The sequence below is a fragment of the Penicillium odoratum genome (genome assembly GCF_028828045.1).
Source record: "Penicillium odoratum strain IBT 22623 chromosome Unknown utg000005l_segment0_segment0, whole genome shotgun sequence".
Classification (NCBI taxonomy): Eukaryota; Fungi; Ascomycota; class Eurotiomycetes; order Eurotiales; family Aspergillaceae; genus Penicillium; species Penicillium odoratum.
In genome coordinates this window covers 6,130,539-6,143,259 of record NW_026643147.1, presented here as the reverse complement: position 1 = coordinate 6,143,259, position 12,721 = coordinate 6,130,539, and the positions used below count along the sequence as shown (strand labels likewise).

At 48.2% G+C, this 12,721-nt stretch overlaps 5 protein-coding genes across 5 annotated transcripts; 2 read left to right on the top strand and 3 right to left on the bottom strand.

Moving 5' to 3' along the window:
- Window positions 1–340: 340 nt before the first annotated feature.
- N7520_007879 (uncharacterized protein) lies at window positions 341–1,402 on the top strand (the record flags this gene model as incomplete). Its single annotated transcript, XM_057141813.1, has 1 exon — window positions 341–1,402. One exon carries the CDS (start codon window positions 341–343, stop codon window positions 1,400–1,402), a length of 1,062 nt encoding a protein of 353 aa, XP_056995819.1.
- A 142-nt stretch (window positions 1,403–1,544) lies between these two features.
- N7520_007878 (uncharacterized protein) lies at window positions 1,545–1,984 on the bottom strand (the record flags this gene model as incomplete). The annotated part of the gene is made up of 2 exons (XM_057141812.1): window positions 1,545–1,735; window positions 1,798–1,984. 2 exons carry the CDS (start codon window positions 1,982–1,984, stop codon window positions 1,545–1,547), a joined length of 378 nt encoding a protein of 125 aa, XP_056995818.1.
- Window positions 1,985–2,493: 509 nt separating this feature from the next.
- Window positions 2,494–3,683, bottom strand: N7520_007877 (isopenicillin N synthase family dioxygenase; the record flags this gene model as incomplete). Its single annotated transcript, XM_057141811.1, has 3 exons — window positions 2,494–2,544; window positions 2,602–3,263; window positions 3,314–3,683. The coding sequence occupies 3 exons, from the start codon at window positions 3,681–3,683 to the stop codon at window positions 2,494–2,496; spliced, it is 1,083 nt and encodes a 360-aa protein (XP_056995817.1).
- Window positions 3,684–4,064: 381 nt separating this feature from the next.
- N7520_007876 (nucleobase cation symporter-1 family protein) lies at window positions 4,065–5,985 on the top strand (the record flags this gene model as incomplete). The annotated part of the gene is made up of 6 exons (XM_057141810.1): window positions 4,065–4,507; window positions 4,561–4,665; window positions 4,718–5,102; window positions 5,155–5,297; window positions 5,347–5,417; window positions 5,465–5,985. The coding sequence occupies 6 exons, from the start codon at window positions 4,065–4,067 to the stop codon at window positions 5,983–5,985; spliced, it is 1,668 nt and encodes a 555-aa protein (XP_056995816.1).
- An 856-nt stretch (window positions 5,986–6,841) lies between these two features.
- Window positions 6,842–11,895, bottom strand: N7520_007875 (uncharacterized protein; the record flags this gene model as incomplete). The annotated part of the gene is made up of 3 exons (XM_057141809.1): window positions 6,842–10,321; window positions 10,786–10,883; window positions 10,959–11,895. 3 exons carry the CDS (start codon window positions 11,893–11,895, stop codon window positions 6,842–6,844), a joined length of 4,515 nt encoding a protein of 1,504 aa, XP_056995815.1.
- Between the last annotated feature and the right edge of the window lie 826 nt (window positions 11,896–12,721).

The following is a 12,721-nucleotide window of genomic DNA, read 5'->3' as shown; positions in this document are numbered from 1 at the left end:
TGCAGGATAATAACTTGGAGATCCCGCATTGCCCGATGAGGTTAGCAGCTTCACGGAATTTAACATTTCGATGATCCACCTTAGTTATTATTTCTAAACCATCTTCTCTACCGAATCTCTACACCCTTCTTACTATTCTTGGACTTCCCTCGAACTTTCCTGGTGACTTACCTTGACATGTGACCCGTCCAGTCGTTTTGATCATCCACATACAACGCGTTTCCAACAAAAAAAAATCCCCCAAAGCCCGGGCGCAAGAGCTTGTCCCGGGAATATCCCAGTCTACAAGCTACAGACGACTTCGACAAACCTCAGCCTCAAACCATTATATATAGCCATCATGGCAAAATCCTCCCGCCGAAAGACGCCCGCATCAACTCCGGCCTCATCAGGAGCTTCAACCCCAAGCTCCGCATCTTCCGGCCCGATGCCTCCTTTCACCAAAGTTCCCTCCATTCTCGAGCCCTTTGTCAAACCGTTATCCTCCGAAGAGGTATACTTGGTCCACATCGATACAACAGGAACGGACCTTAAATGGCAGACTTTTCTTGTGCCTTTGATCATGAATATCGTGGTCACCGTCGCGCTCGCGGTAAGAGTGTACTTTGGAATCAGCACCTACCCCGCCCTCATCAAGACCTTTCTCGGATTCCAGAGCTCTCTTGCCGTAGATGAGACCAATACTTCATGGATACATATGGCACAGCTCATACTGCGCCGGACAGGCACCCTCTTAATCGACTACTTTCTCGTGACGCAGTTCCTGACCTGGCCCAGTAACTTCATCTTCGGCCCCGCTTATTGGCGCCGTGCTGTCGGATTCCAGAATCGAGAAGTCATCGTTCGTCGTAGTCATCACAGCTGGAGTAAGAAGCTCGAGCGGAACAAGTGGATTCGCGACAACGAGGCCATGCGCGATAAAATCGTGGCTGCTGTGACACCTGAACGCATCGGTAAGACGGGATTTCTGCTCGTTGATGAGGACTGGAATCTCGACTATGCTGCCATGGTCCGTGCTCATGCCTTGATCGGCCGAATCACAAAGGGTGACGGTGTGCAGCTGAATGAGTTCCGCACTGCGGTATTGGTATATACCGATGCCGATGGATGGTTGATTTGGCGCGTCGGTGACGAGAACACTCCGGCTAACCAGCAGCGCTCCGCGCAGCGAGATCAAATTCTAGCGTGCAGAGATAAACTTACTGCGATGGGCAAGGAGGAACTTTTCTTCCGTTGGGTCGAGGTGGTACAGGCGGAGAGCTCCCAGCCTGGTGGCTTCACCCCGGAGAGGCAAAAATCCGCTATGCTTCAAGTGCAACAGATGTTCAATGAAGAGAAGGTCGATTTTGACAGCTTCTGGGAAGACTTGGGTGGCATGCAAGGCATTGAAGGTCTGGACTGATTAGATATACTGCCATATACAGGCTTCAATTGCAATTTGCTTGGAGTTCTCTTTAGCTAGCCATCCATTTTTCATGAGTGCTCATAGTTCTGGCATGATGTACAAATTTAAATTAATTCAATGTTACTTATTTTAAAACCCCTTAGCTGAGATGCTCCTTAGCCTTGCCAGCTGCCTCATGTGCCTTTCCCTTGGCCTTGCCGGCAACCTCATCTGCTGTGCCCTTGATCTTTCCCTCATACTCGGATGCATTGCCCTTAATGTCCCCGGCCTTGGTCTTGGCCTCCTGCTTTGCGCCACCGACGACCTCCTTCACCTTGCCAGTAACTTCCGCTGTATCAAGATCCATGTTAGCATTTGCAACCAGACGTGTTCATTCAGACATGGACACATACCACCCTTGTTGATGCCATCGACCGCCACATCAGATACTACCCGATCAGCCTTCTTGAGGGTATCCTTGGCCGCATCAATAGGCCCCTTCTGCAGTCTAGCAGTAGACGAGATAGATCGAACAGCGATAGAGCTCGGCGCAGTCGCCACGCGGGACTTAGCAAGCGTAATGAAGCGTGTCGCAGACATTGTGGGCGGATTGTGTAGAATATTGTATAAACGTGGTGTGGTGGAAGTTTTAAATGTTTCAAATAGACGTGGAAATTATTCGAGAGGTTGAATATGCTTAAAATAATAATTCGTTGTTTGCCGCGCAGCTGCCATTTATAGTGAAATAGTTGGTTATGGTTTGACTAATTCCGGGTATCATCGACGTCATTGGCCTCACATTCCTTACGTCGATGATCGGTCATGCTCCCGGCGAGAACCGACTATGACCAGGTTTTGGTTGTTTTTTTCAAGTTCCTCATCATACGAGAATGGTAACAAATAAGCCACCGGTATATTTCATGTTTCTTGATTCTCAATTTCAACCTTGGAAAATAGCGGATCCACCATAGCTGGAGTTCCCCGGATTTCGATTGTTTTCTTCTATTAAATCAGTAGATCACTTTTGTCGTATGTAACAAATAGTATTTTCATAATGAACTCAAGTATATTAGTTGAACTCAATTCCTTGCATCGCACTAAGGCTGAGCTCATGCAGTAACAGCCCTGCCCTGCGCAAGTGAAAGTCGATCTTGGTGCCACTACCTGAATGTAAGCAATCCAAACATCAAAAGTCCAGAAAAGAAAACAAAACATACCTTCCCACAGGATATAGGCTCATACAGCACAGGATGATCTTCATCAACACAACTAGGTACAACCCGACAAACCGAATCCGGATTAAATCCCAAGAAAAAGGGCATCGAGTACCGTGACGTAGTCTGCCGGTTATAGACTCGATGCACAGTCGACTTGAATCGATTATTAGAAAGCCGCTGCAAAAAATCTCCAATATTAACCACCAATGTCCCGGCAATCGGCCGCGCATCGAGCCACTCGTCGCTGGCTGATAGCACCTGCAGACCGCCTGACATATCCTGCCAGAGGAGGGTAACGCATTGGATGTCGGTGTGTGATCCGATTCCAACATCTGTTGCAGCGTGCGCGGGAACGGTCTCTGCGGAGCCGGGGTAGTGTACATAGAGGCCGTCTGCGCCGGGATTGGTGGTTACCTTGTCGAAGTAGGTCTCTGGCATGTCGAGGGCTAGTGCGAAGATGCGGATCATCTTGCGGGCGAGGGTTAGGCGCTGTTGCCAGAATTCGATGGTTGTTTCTTGGAAACCTGGGATTTGTGATGTGCCCTGCCACAGGGCGTCATCGTCATTGTCTGAATATTTCTCGTTTGCGAGGAGCGCAGAGGGGTCCGTGATTGTTGGGTCATTGATTGGGTTGTAGCGTAGTGAGAATGTCTCTTTCCGGTCTGGGAGTGGTTAGCTGAGGCATCTTGAGGGTTTTTGACGTAGTAAGAACCCTTTGTTTCCCTTTTGTTGATCTGGGTGCTTCCGACTCCATGGTAGCCATTGTAGTGCTTGAATCTTTCGTGTGCGACCAGATCTTTCTGTTCATCTGTCTGGCTGAAGAATGCTTTGGCATTTTCCAGGGCTCTTCCAATCAACGATTCCGAAATGCCATGATTCTTGATGTAAAAAAAGCCCGTGTTTTCGGCGGCTGCCTTCACTTGAGCTGCAATGCCCTTTCTAGAGTCCAGGTCGCAATCAATCTCGCTGAGATCAATGACTGGGATCTCATTTTCAGTAGGCGGCCGAGGTGGTGCAGTTGAGACACGACGGAACTCCGGACCGTGAAGAGTGAGAAGCTCTATCTGAGTATATTCTGTCATGGTTGCACAGGGACAAATGCGAGATTGAGGGGTCGTTGGGGTTCATGCAGGTTCCAGGTATAAAAGACACGATAACCCCGCTTATAGATACGCCCTTATCGAATTTCTACGGAGAGACCGTCTCATGGCCCTGATAAGATTATCTCGACCGCTTAATCTTTGATTTTGTATCTGCTTATCATAGAATGGAAAGAATCAAAGAAAGATGACTGGAGACTCTTATCGGTTGTCCACTGGGTGGCGTAGCCCTAAATCCCTTGGTATCTTGGCTTCCGCTGTAACGCTATTGAGTCCGGACTCTGTTGTGGTCGCATTTATGAATGCCAGCCTAAGGACATACCCCGAACTTCTTCTTTCACACCCCCTTGGAAAGTCTTCAAAATGGCATCCAAGCTATCACGACTCAATGAGGCATTGCTCGTCAAGGCCGTTGATCACGATGGCTTTCCACGCCCTGTTGACATGCTCGATAATGACTCGATCCGCCCGACACCAGTGAAGGATCGCACATGGTCACAACTCACATATATCGTTTTCTGGTGGTCTGCCACTGCCAATGTCAGCAACTTGTACTCTGCTTCTACAGGCATGGCCATGGGCCTCACCATGTGGGAAGCTATCGCCTGCTCCTTTGGGGGCCAAATCCTAGCAGGCGCCTTAATGGCTATTAACGGACGAGGCGGTGCTATGTATCGAATTCCATTTCCAGTACTCTGTCGTTCGAGTTTTGGCTCATGGGGTGCTATGTGGCCGACATTCAATCGCGCGGCTATGTCCATTGTGTGGAACGGAGTCAATTCTGTGCAAGGGGCACAGTGCTTGTAGTATGTCTTCATATTCTCTGGAGGATAGACAGGGCTCCATTGACATATCTCAGTGTCTTTCTTCACGCGATATTTCCGTCTATCGCCAATATCCCAGACAAGATGGGATCCAAATCGGCCTTGACTTCCGCGCAGATGATGTGCTTTTTTGTCTACTGGTGTGTTTCAGCCTGTAAAGTCTCCTAAGATGTCTCACTAACCGCCAAATAGGCTGATAAACTGCGCATTTCTCTTTGTGCCTGTCCCGAAAATGAAGTCTCTTGTCTACGCCAAGGTCATAGTCTACTTCATTGCCACCTTAGCGATGGTAGGATGGACTGTATCCCTGTCAGGGGGGTCATCCGAGTTCCTGCGTACCCTGCACTCTCCTTCAACCGTTCAAGGCACAGAGAAGAGTTATCTGATCCTCAAATTCTTCTTCTTGGGAACGGCGAGCTGTGGAACATTTATCTCCAATGCGGCAGATCTGCAGCGCTATGCGCGAAAGCCGAATGATGTACTCATCGGCCAGATAATTAGCTTTCCAGTGTCAAATCTTCTTGTGGCTATTCTGGGCAATTTAATTGCCGCGGCTAGCAAGTCAATCTTTGGAGAGGTATGATGAAGCTCATTCTCTGCATTGACGCAAAGCTAATCCTCGCTTATAGCTGATTTGGAGCCCCCTGACCTTCTTGGACAAGTTGATGGAAGGCGAGCGCTATACCCATGGTAATCGAACAGCCTGCGCCTTTATATCACTGGCGTTTGTTTACTCCAATGTCTTCTCTGCGATATTCGAGAACTCAATTCCGTATGTTCACATTCTTTTCCAACAAAATAGCAAGACTGACTATCTCTAGCGCTGGAAATGACATCGCTGCATTGATGCCTCGATACATCACGATCAAGCGAGGATTCCTCATTTGCGCTGGTATGGTAAAAACTCTCCCATCATTTCTCAAAGCTAATACCATTTAGTGCTCTCCTATGGAATTTGTCCGTGGTATCTTCTTTCCAGCGCCTCAATCTTCATCACCTTCCTGTCATCCTACCAAATCTTCCTGTCAGCCATCACGGGTATTTTAATCTGCGATTACTACCTCATTCGCAGAGGCTATCTCAACATACCCGCGCTGTATACCGCACACCCAGAAAGCCTCTATCGGTACTTGCACGGATTCAACCCACGGGCATTCATTGCATATATAATTGCAGTGGCCCCCAACTTCTACGGATTTCTCCATCAAATGGGTGTCAAGGCACCGCTGGGCATTCAGAGATTTTATTATGTTGCGTACCCAACTGGTTTATTGGTTGCGTTTGGTGTGTATTATCTTAGTTGCTTAGTCTCTGCGCCTAAGGGCATGGAGAAGTCTGGGTGGAAAGAACCTCAGGATTATGTTGATGACAATGACTATATGAGGGAAGCGATCTTTGTAATTGATGGTGACTCTGGGATTGTTGAGAAGGGGGCCATGGCTGCTTCGAGAGAGGTCTGACTTTTTCTATTTATTGTTATTAAATGGTTCGAGTCAACTTTACGTTGAACGAATATGATTTATAATTTATTATCATTAACACATGCGGGCATAAGACCCGGAGATTCGAACATGGCGAGAGAAAGACAAGAGCACTTGATTCTATCAGATACTCGAGAGTTATCCAAGAGGCTCTGATCGACTAGAAAGGACTGGATGTCCGGTTCACCGTCTTCATCCATCAAGAATGTGGCTACCGGCAGAGTTGTGAATGAGCTACGAGATTTGGATCAGGAGATTGAGGAATTTGTGAGATAGACTATGGGAGATTATAGGGCTTTGGAGAATTCGATAGATGAAATGTGTCATGAGAAAAAGAGCGAAAGGGAGAATATATTTGGTCTTGACCGACTTTTTCGATCAGAGAGTGCGATTCTAAAGCGTGAGTTGGATGATCTGGAAATTTTATTTCTTATTTTGGGTATTGATGAGGATTCTAAAGGAAGTTTAAAGGTAGAAAATGAAGAAATCGCACGAAGTCGGGATTTCTATAACCGGCTTCGTGAGAAGAATGAGGCTTTAGACAGCCCAGGAACTGCGTGTAATTGAATGTAACTGCGTACATAGCTTAATGTGAAGCTTAGGGACTTCTTTTATACTCTGACGATACTTGGTTCAAATTGTAGTTTCAATGCTGTCTAAAATTGAGACTCCAACAAATGCAACAGCTCAGATCGATCTATTAAGTCTTTTAGGATAAGGGCAACCCAAAGGTATTAAAACTCCACTGCTCAAATCTATGAGAGTGTATGCAAAAAATAAGGTAACAGCAAAAAATAACAGGTATTGCAAGAGTAAACAACAAGTATAAAGGATATCATGCAAACCGTACACCTAAACCAGCATAATCAGGATTAGCAGGTGTGCTTCCACTTCGCGCGCGTCTCCCATATGCCTCTTGCGGAGCAGATGCAAAGACATGCCCTCCGTCTTGAACTAAGGGACCGGATATATTAGGATGATAGAGCTGGTATGTCGGTACATGGCGTGGTGCCTGCAGTCGGCCCGACTCCGATAGCCGTTGACGAGGATCTCTCACGTCAACACGGTATCCTCCAAAATTGAGCATCTGTGCGGGCTCCATCTCTGAATCCCATTCTGGCTTCATCGTCTGCAGTCGCTCATTCACTGAGCCCACTCGGCGGTGGTTGGATACCTGTGGAACAGGGTACAGCAGATCAGATTGAAGGGCACTGTTCATGACGGGAATTTCGCCAGTCCAGCTGGATCGTCCTTGAAGTGTCTGTTGCTGGGGTTTAATAATTGGCGTAGCACTCCGTGAGATCTCAATTGCTCCCTGGAAACTCGGGATGGGAGAGAAGCGTGGTGGATAGCGGACAGGTTCTGTGGCCCAGGATTGAGTTGAGAATCCAGATGATGCACGCGAGAGGGCTTCAGACCCAGGCCGTTCGTTGAACTGTGATACTGGGGCATCGGAAGGTAAGGAGAGAGGTAATACGCCGGGCATTATTGCAGATGGGTGGGCCATGAATGCAGGCTGAGCTTGTGGGATATAGATTGGGCCAGAGGCTTTTTCCTGCTGCATTGAGTGGCTTGATCTCGTGATAGTAATGTCGTTCTCGTACGGCAGAAGTGGGCCATATAGAATGAGTGAGGGAGAACTGGCCGATAGATCTCGTATAGGCTCGAATGCTGCAAGTGATGCGCGTCGAGAGTTGAATTGGGAGTTGGGTGCGGTGTGCAAGTCTAGCTCTCGCAGTGGCTGGCCGAGGTAGTCCCGGCCGGGATCACTGTATGTTGATCGATTTAAAGGCTCTGCAAGAAGCTCGTGGGGCGCCAGCTCATGTGATAGTGGGGAGGCGAACATATAACTTCCTTGACTATCCAAAGATTCCGCAGATGGTTTCATTTGCAGTTCAAGGGGTTCTGCTCCTCGTCGAGAAGGCATGGATGCTGGGCGCTTTGGCTCGGCCTCGAGCATACGGCGAGTGACAACACTTGCGTAAGTTGGTTCACTGTTTCCATTTTTTGTTGAAGGATTCTGTGTGGGCCTTATATTTTCGCTCAATACCTGGGCATTGCTCGACCGACGGACCGCAGCAAGTGCTCGCTCGGCGGCCGATGCCAATATTGTAGAGCTTTCACCTTCATCTGCAGACCTGCGGCTTGATGACCCTCGTCCCTGGATAGGTGATATTTTCACCAACGGGGTAGCTGATTTATCACCACGAAGTCGAAGAGGGCTTCGAGGGCGTCGTTTTGGTTGCCTCGCCTTCGTTGAGTGTGGCTTTGGCTGTCGGTCAATTAACTGCCAATTCTTGCCCTCTTCAGATTGTATAGGAGGACTGGATGATAGAGGCGACAGCTTTGGCTTTTCTGTAACCTGACTCATTTGTGACAGAGCAGGAGAAATACGAGGCGCCTCCTTCGCTTCTCCATCCGTTTCATACCCTTCTTCTGACTCATAGCCTGCTTGTCGAAATATATGTGGAGGAAACAATTCCAGTTTAAATCTTGGAAGACGCTCTACCGCTTCCGGAGACTCGGTGCGAGTATCGCGAGGAGACCCAGAATCGGTGAAAGCCCAGGTGGACTCCCGTGAAAGACCCTCGTCCGTGGAAGACCCAGGGAATGATGACGATGAACTGCTTGAACGATCAAAGACCGACCGCTGATTACCTCCGCATTCTTGGGAAGAGTTGGGCGACTTGCCATCGATTACGTTGCTGAGACTCCTCCTTAACCGCCGCAGACTCTCTCGTGCCTCGCGAAGAACTGGCGAGTGTGCACTAAATCCCTGTCTTTTGGGAAATAGCTCAACCAGTCGAGATGCATGGGTTTCATACTCCCGGTAATCACGGACCAGTCCGCAGCCTTCATAGTGAGTCATTCTCTCCTTGGCGGCCTCCCAAGATTTGCACAAGAAACGAGTGGCGACGATTAGCCACGAATCATAGAAGCCAGGCTCATCTATACTTAGAGATTCCCTGAACTCTTCATCCTTGATTCGAAGCTCATCTCGACAAAACCCCTGTACCACACTGTGGATCTTGACAACATCAATGGCATCACCGCCAGGATAGAGAGGGAAAGGGCCCTCCTGGCTGCTTTCCGTCAGAGACTCAGACAATTCGGGAACAGGCTTCTGCGCCTCCTCGGCAGACTTTTGTGCGAAGCTATTTTGCACGAAGAATGGATGTGGATCCGAGATTCGCTCAATCAGGCCGTAGTGAATCAAAGTTCCCAGCGTGGTATCAAGATCAGGATCTTCTCCGGTCTGTGCACTGCTCAATATCTCGGCATTTTCAGCGGACATGGCATGTTTTCCAAAATTGAGGAGACCGACAGGGACTTGATGGCCTAGGAAAGAGAGTAGATTGATGAGGTTCAAAGCTTGGTGGTGCTGCAGCCGATAAAGATCATTCATGATGCTGAGAAATGGCTCGGCCAGCTTTTTATCCGTCACCTGGTGCTTGACACGATATCTTTCGATTGGCTTTCCTGTTGCATTGAGACGGTGACCGATAGCATGAATTGCCAAAGGTAAGCAGTCGTAGTGCTCGACAATTTCTACAGCCCGGACAGACTGCTCATGTGTGGGCTTTTTGATTCCAAGATCTTTGTAAAGGAGTTTACAAGCATCCTCAATCAGCAGCGGGCGAATCGAGAGGCAATATGGCTCATACAGTCGTTGCTTTTTTCGAAGTGTAGTGTCAATGGAGGTATAAATGATACTGCACCTCTTTTGCCAGGGGAGAAAAGATCGGAACTCATTAATGTCATCATCATGATCAAATGTGATACCATCAAAAATCAAAAGCCACTCGTGGCGTGTCTGAAGCCAGTTTCGAACGGTGTTCACGTATGTCCGGTACTCTAAATATCCTGGGTCTTCGGCATCTTGGCGTTCCACCAACCTGGCGGCTTGAGCAATCTCCCAGAAACATTTGTATGATGACTCGCGAGATTTGGCATCAATCCAGAATAGGCCTCCTGGGTAGCACTCCCGCTGCATAAAGACGTAATGCCGCGCTAGATGAGTCTTGCCAGATCCTGGCACTCCAGAAATGAGAACAGCCATCGTTCGATCTGCACGCGCCTTGGCCTTGAACAAGCGGTTATGCAATACCTCTAGCTCTTTTTGCATGCCAAAGAAAGTGGAATTGGGATGAAAGCCCGGTGGTGCTACAAACATCTGTGGATCTCGATGAGAATAGTGCGAGAATGAAAGCACGCCACTATTGCTCATATCTGATACGGGTGAATTGCGCCCTTCGGTGGCCGAGGCGCGGGGAAGGGCTGGTACAGAGTCACCTAGGAGTAGACAGTCAGCCAACTGTCTGCCTTCGGATATTTGTTCAAGGCAATTTTGAATGATATCAGTTAAACTGTTGAGGAGAGATGGGAGCCACCCTGGAATCAAAGACTGCAAGCTAAGATACACAGACTGCAACACAATATTCGCTTTGAATCGCATAGGCTTATATTCCAGAAAACAACAAAACGCGACGTCAAAATGATTATTGCAGGTACCTGAGTGGGCAAAACGAGCAGATATCGGTGAAGATACCCGGAGAAACATCAGTTTGGCCTTCAAGTCTTCCAGCCCCAGGAGAAAAAAAGCAGGATATGGGGGCACAGCAAAGCCAGCGATAAGGGTATGCGTAAACAATCATCGCAAGAACTTTGAAAACATGGCTTCATTTCTTTGCCTTCCAGGCATCCAATAATCCAAAAAAGCACATCATCATCAAATAGCAGTCAGTGGTGCCAAGCAAATTGATCGGAAGGCTCCTCAACCTCATAATCCCTCAACGTGACTGATTCACTGGGTGAAGGAAGAAGGTGTGTCTTACCAGTATCCAAATTCGGTGTGCTCTGGGTGAGAGGGTCTCCGTCTAGTCTGACTGAGTTGGTCAGCATTCTGACTGGGACTGGTGAGCGCATGTCTGAAGTCGATGCTTCATGCCTACCGTCATATATTTCACGGGCCTTCGCTTTCATTTCCATGGTGCGGGTAGTTCTCTCTGCTATCCAGCGGTCTCCAATCAAAGCGGGAGCCTGTCGAGAATATCGCAGAAGAGCTTCAGCAACGACTTCGTAGCCTGCAGCATTCTCGTCGTCGAACTTGCACATGTGACTGTGATCTGCCTCTATACCCATACGCTCGACACCCTCTATATAGGGTGCTGCAGAAGCCTCATCCACGATGATCTCCCTTGTTCCTCGAAGGTCTGTTGAGCGAGTTTCGTGGAAGAAGTAAATATGAAAACGACTCATTATATCAGCAAAGAGACTATTGATATTCTGCAGCGTCTCATTGTTGGTACGCAGTGCTTGGATCAGCTGTGGAGAAGACTCCATGAATTTCTTAGGGAGCACAGCGTTGCAGATGTTGTGCAACAATAGACCCCATTTCGCGATATCAGATCCGTTATGCGGTGTACCGAGGAAGAGGATGCCAAAAGTCGACACATAAATTGAGCGTAGGTGCTCGGTACGCTCGTTTGACAGGCTGCGGCAATAGATCAGCGCACGCTTGACCACGAGGCCGCCTAGTGAGTGACAGATAAAGATAATCGGTCGGTCGGAGCAATCGCGGAGGCTTCGATTAGCCGCTAGGTTAGAAGCTAAGGTCTCCGCATGACTAACGATCGAATCACGAGAAGCACCATCGGTGAATGCGGTGACATGCGAATTATATCCATAGGTTAGGATACGAGGGCGTTGAGAGGCAAGGACTTCGGGCAGGAGATCGACTGGCCAGAAGCAGTTGGTCGTTTTACTGGTCCATGAGTCATGAGGATGGCCGTTAAGGCCATGAACAAGTACAATATCCACCGTGGGGTCACCACGGGGAAGATATACCTGCGTCAAGCCAAACGGCTTGACGGGGCGGGGTTCAGGCATGGTAAAAGATCAGATCAAATTGACATTCTAGCAAACAGGAAGAAACTTCGAGGTTCAATATAATCAAATTCAAAGTACGGGGAAGTGACATAAAGAGGAAGGGGAGTATTTATAAAGGGCAAGTGCTGCAGGTGCTGCAGGTGATACGGTTCCCCTGACCCATTCAGATGACAAGTAAACGGAAGCTTTTCCTGCAGAATTATATTACGGTACGGAAACTCGATTTCAGACCCCCTGATCCACCTTGGGGCCAGGGCCAAGTGGGCCAAGTGGGGCCGTATGTTTGCCCTGTTATTGGTACTCAGCCTTGCAGAAGACACTAGGCAGAGTACAAGGCGGAGTAGTAGAAGAGCAGAGTACTAAATATTTCATCATAATCTATATGGGTAAGAAGTTCAAGTTAGAGTTAAAGAATCTTATACACTTAGGTAGATGTAAACAGCCCACAAATTACGGCGTGCTTATATCCAACATACTTATATCCTCTATCTCATCGACTAATACATGGGTAAAATCCATTTTTAGTTACTGTTGTGTGCAGCTGTCTGCAGGAACCCTGTTTATTTTCCGGAACGGGTGCATCCAAGGCGTAGAAGACCAGAATCGAGACCTTTCTGAGTCATAGCACGCCCTACGATCGTGTTACACGAAACCAATTCTGGTGGCAACCTATTGCGTCCCATGGAACTATGTGCAAGGTAGCGCCTGCTTTGTCCGTCAAGTATACATCCGGGTAGGACAAAATAAGCAACGATCGTACCTTAATCTATCGTTTAGTCTCAAGATCTATGGAGTTAGATATCCAGGTACGTTTATGGTAATATTC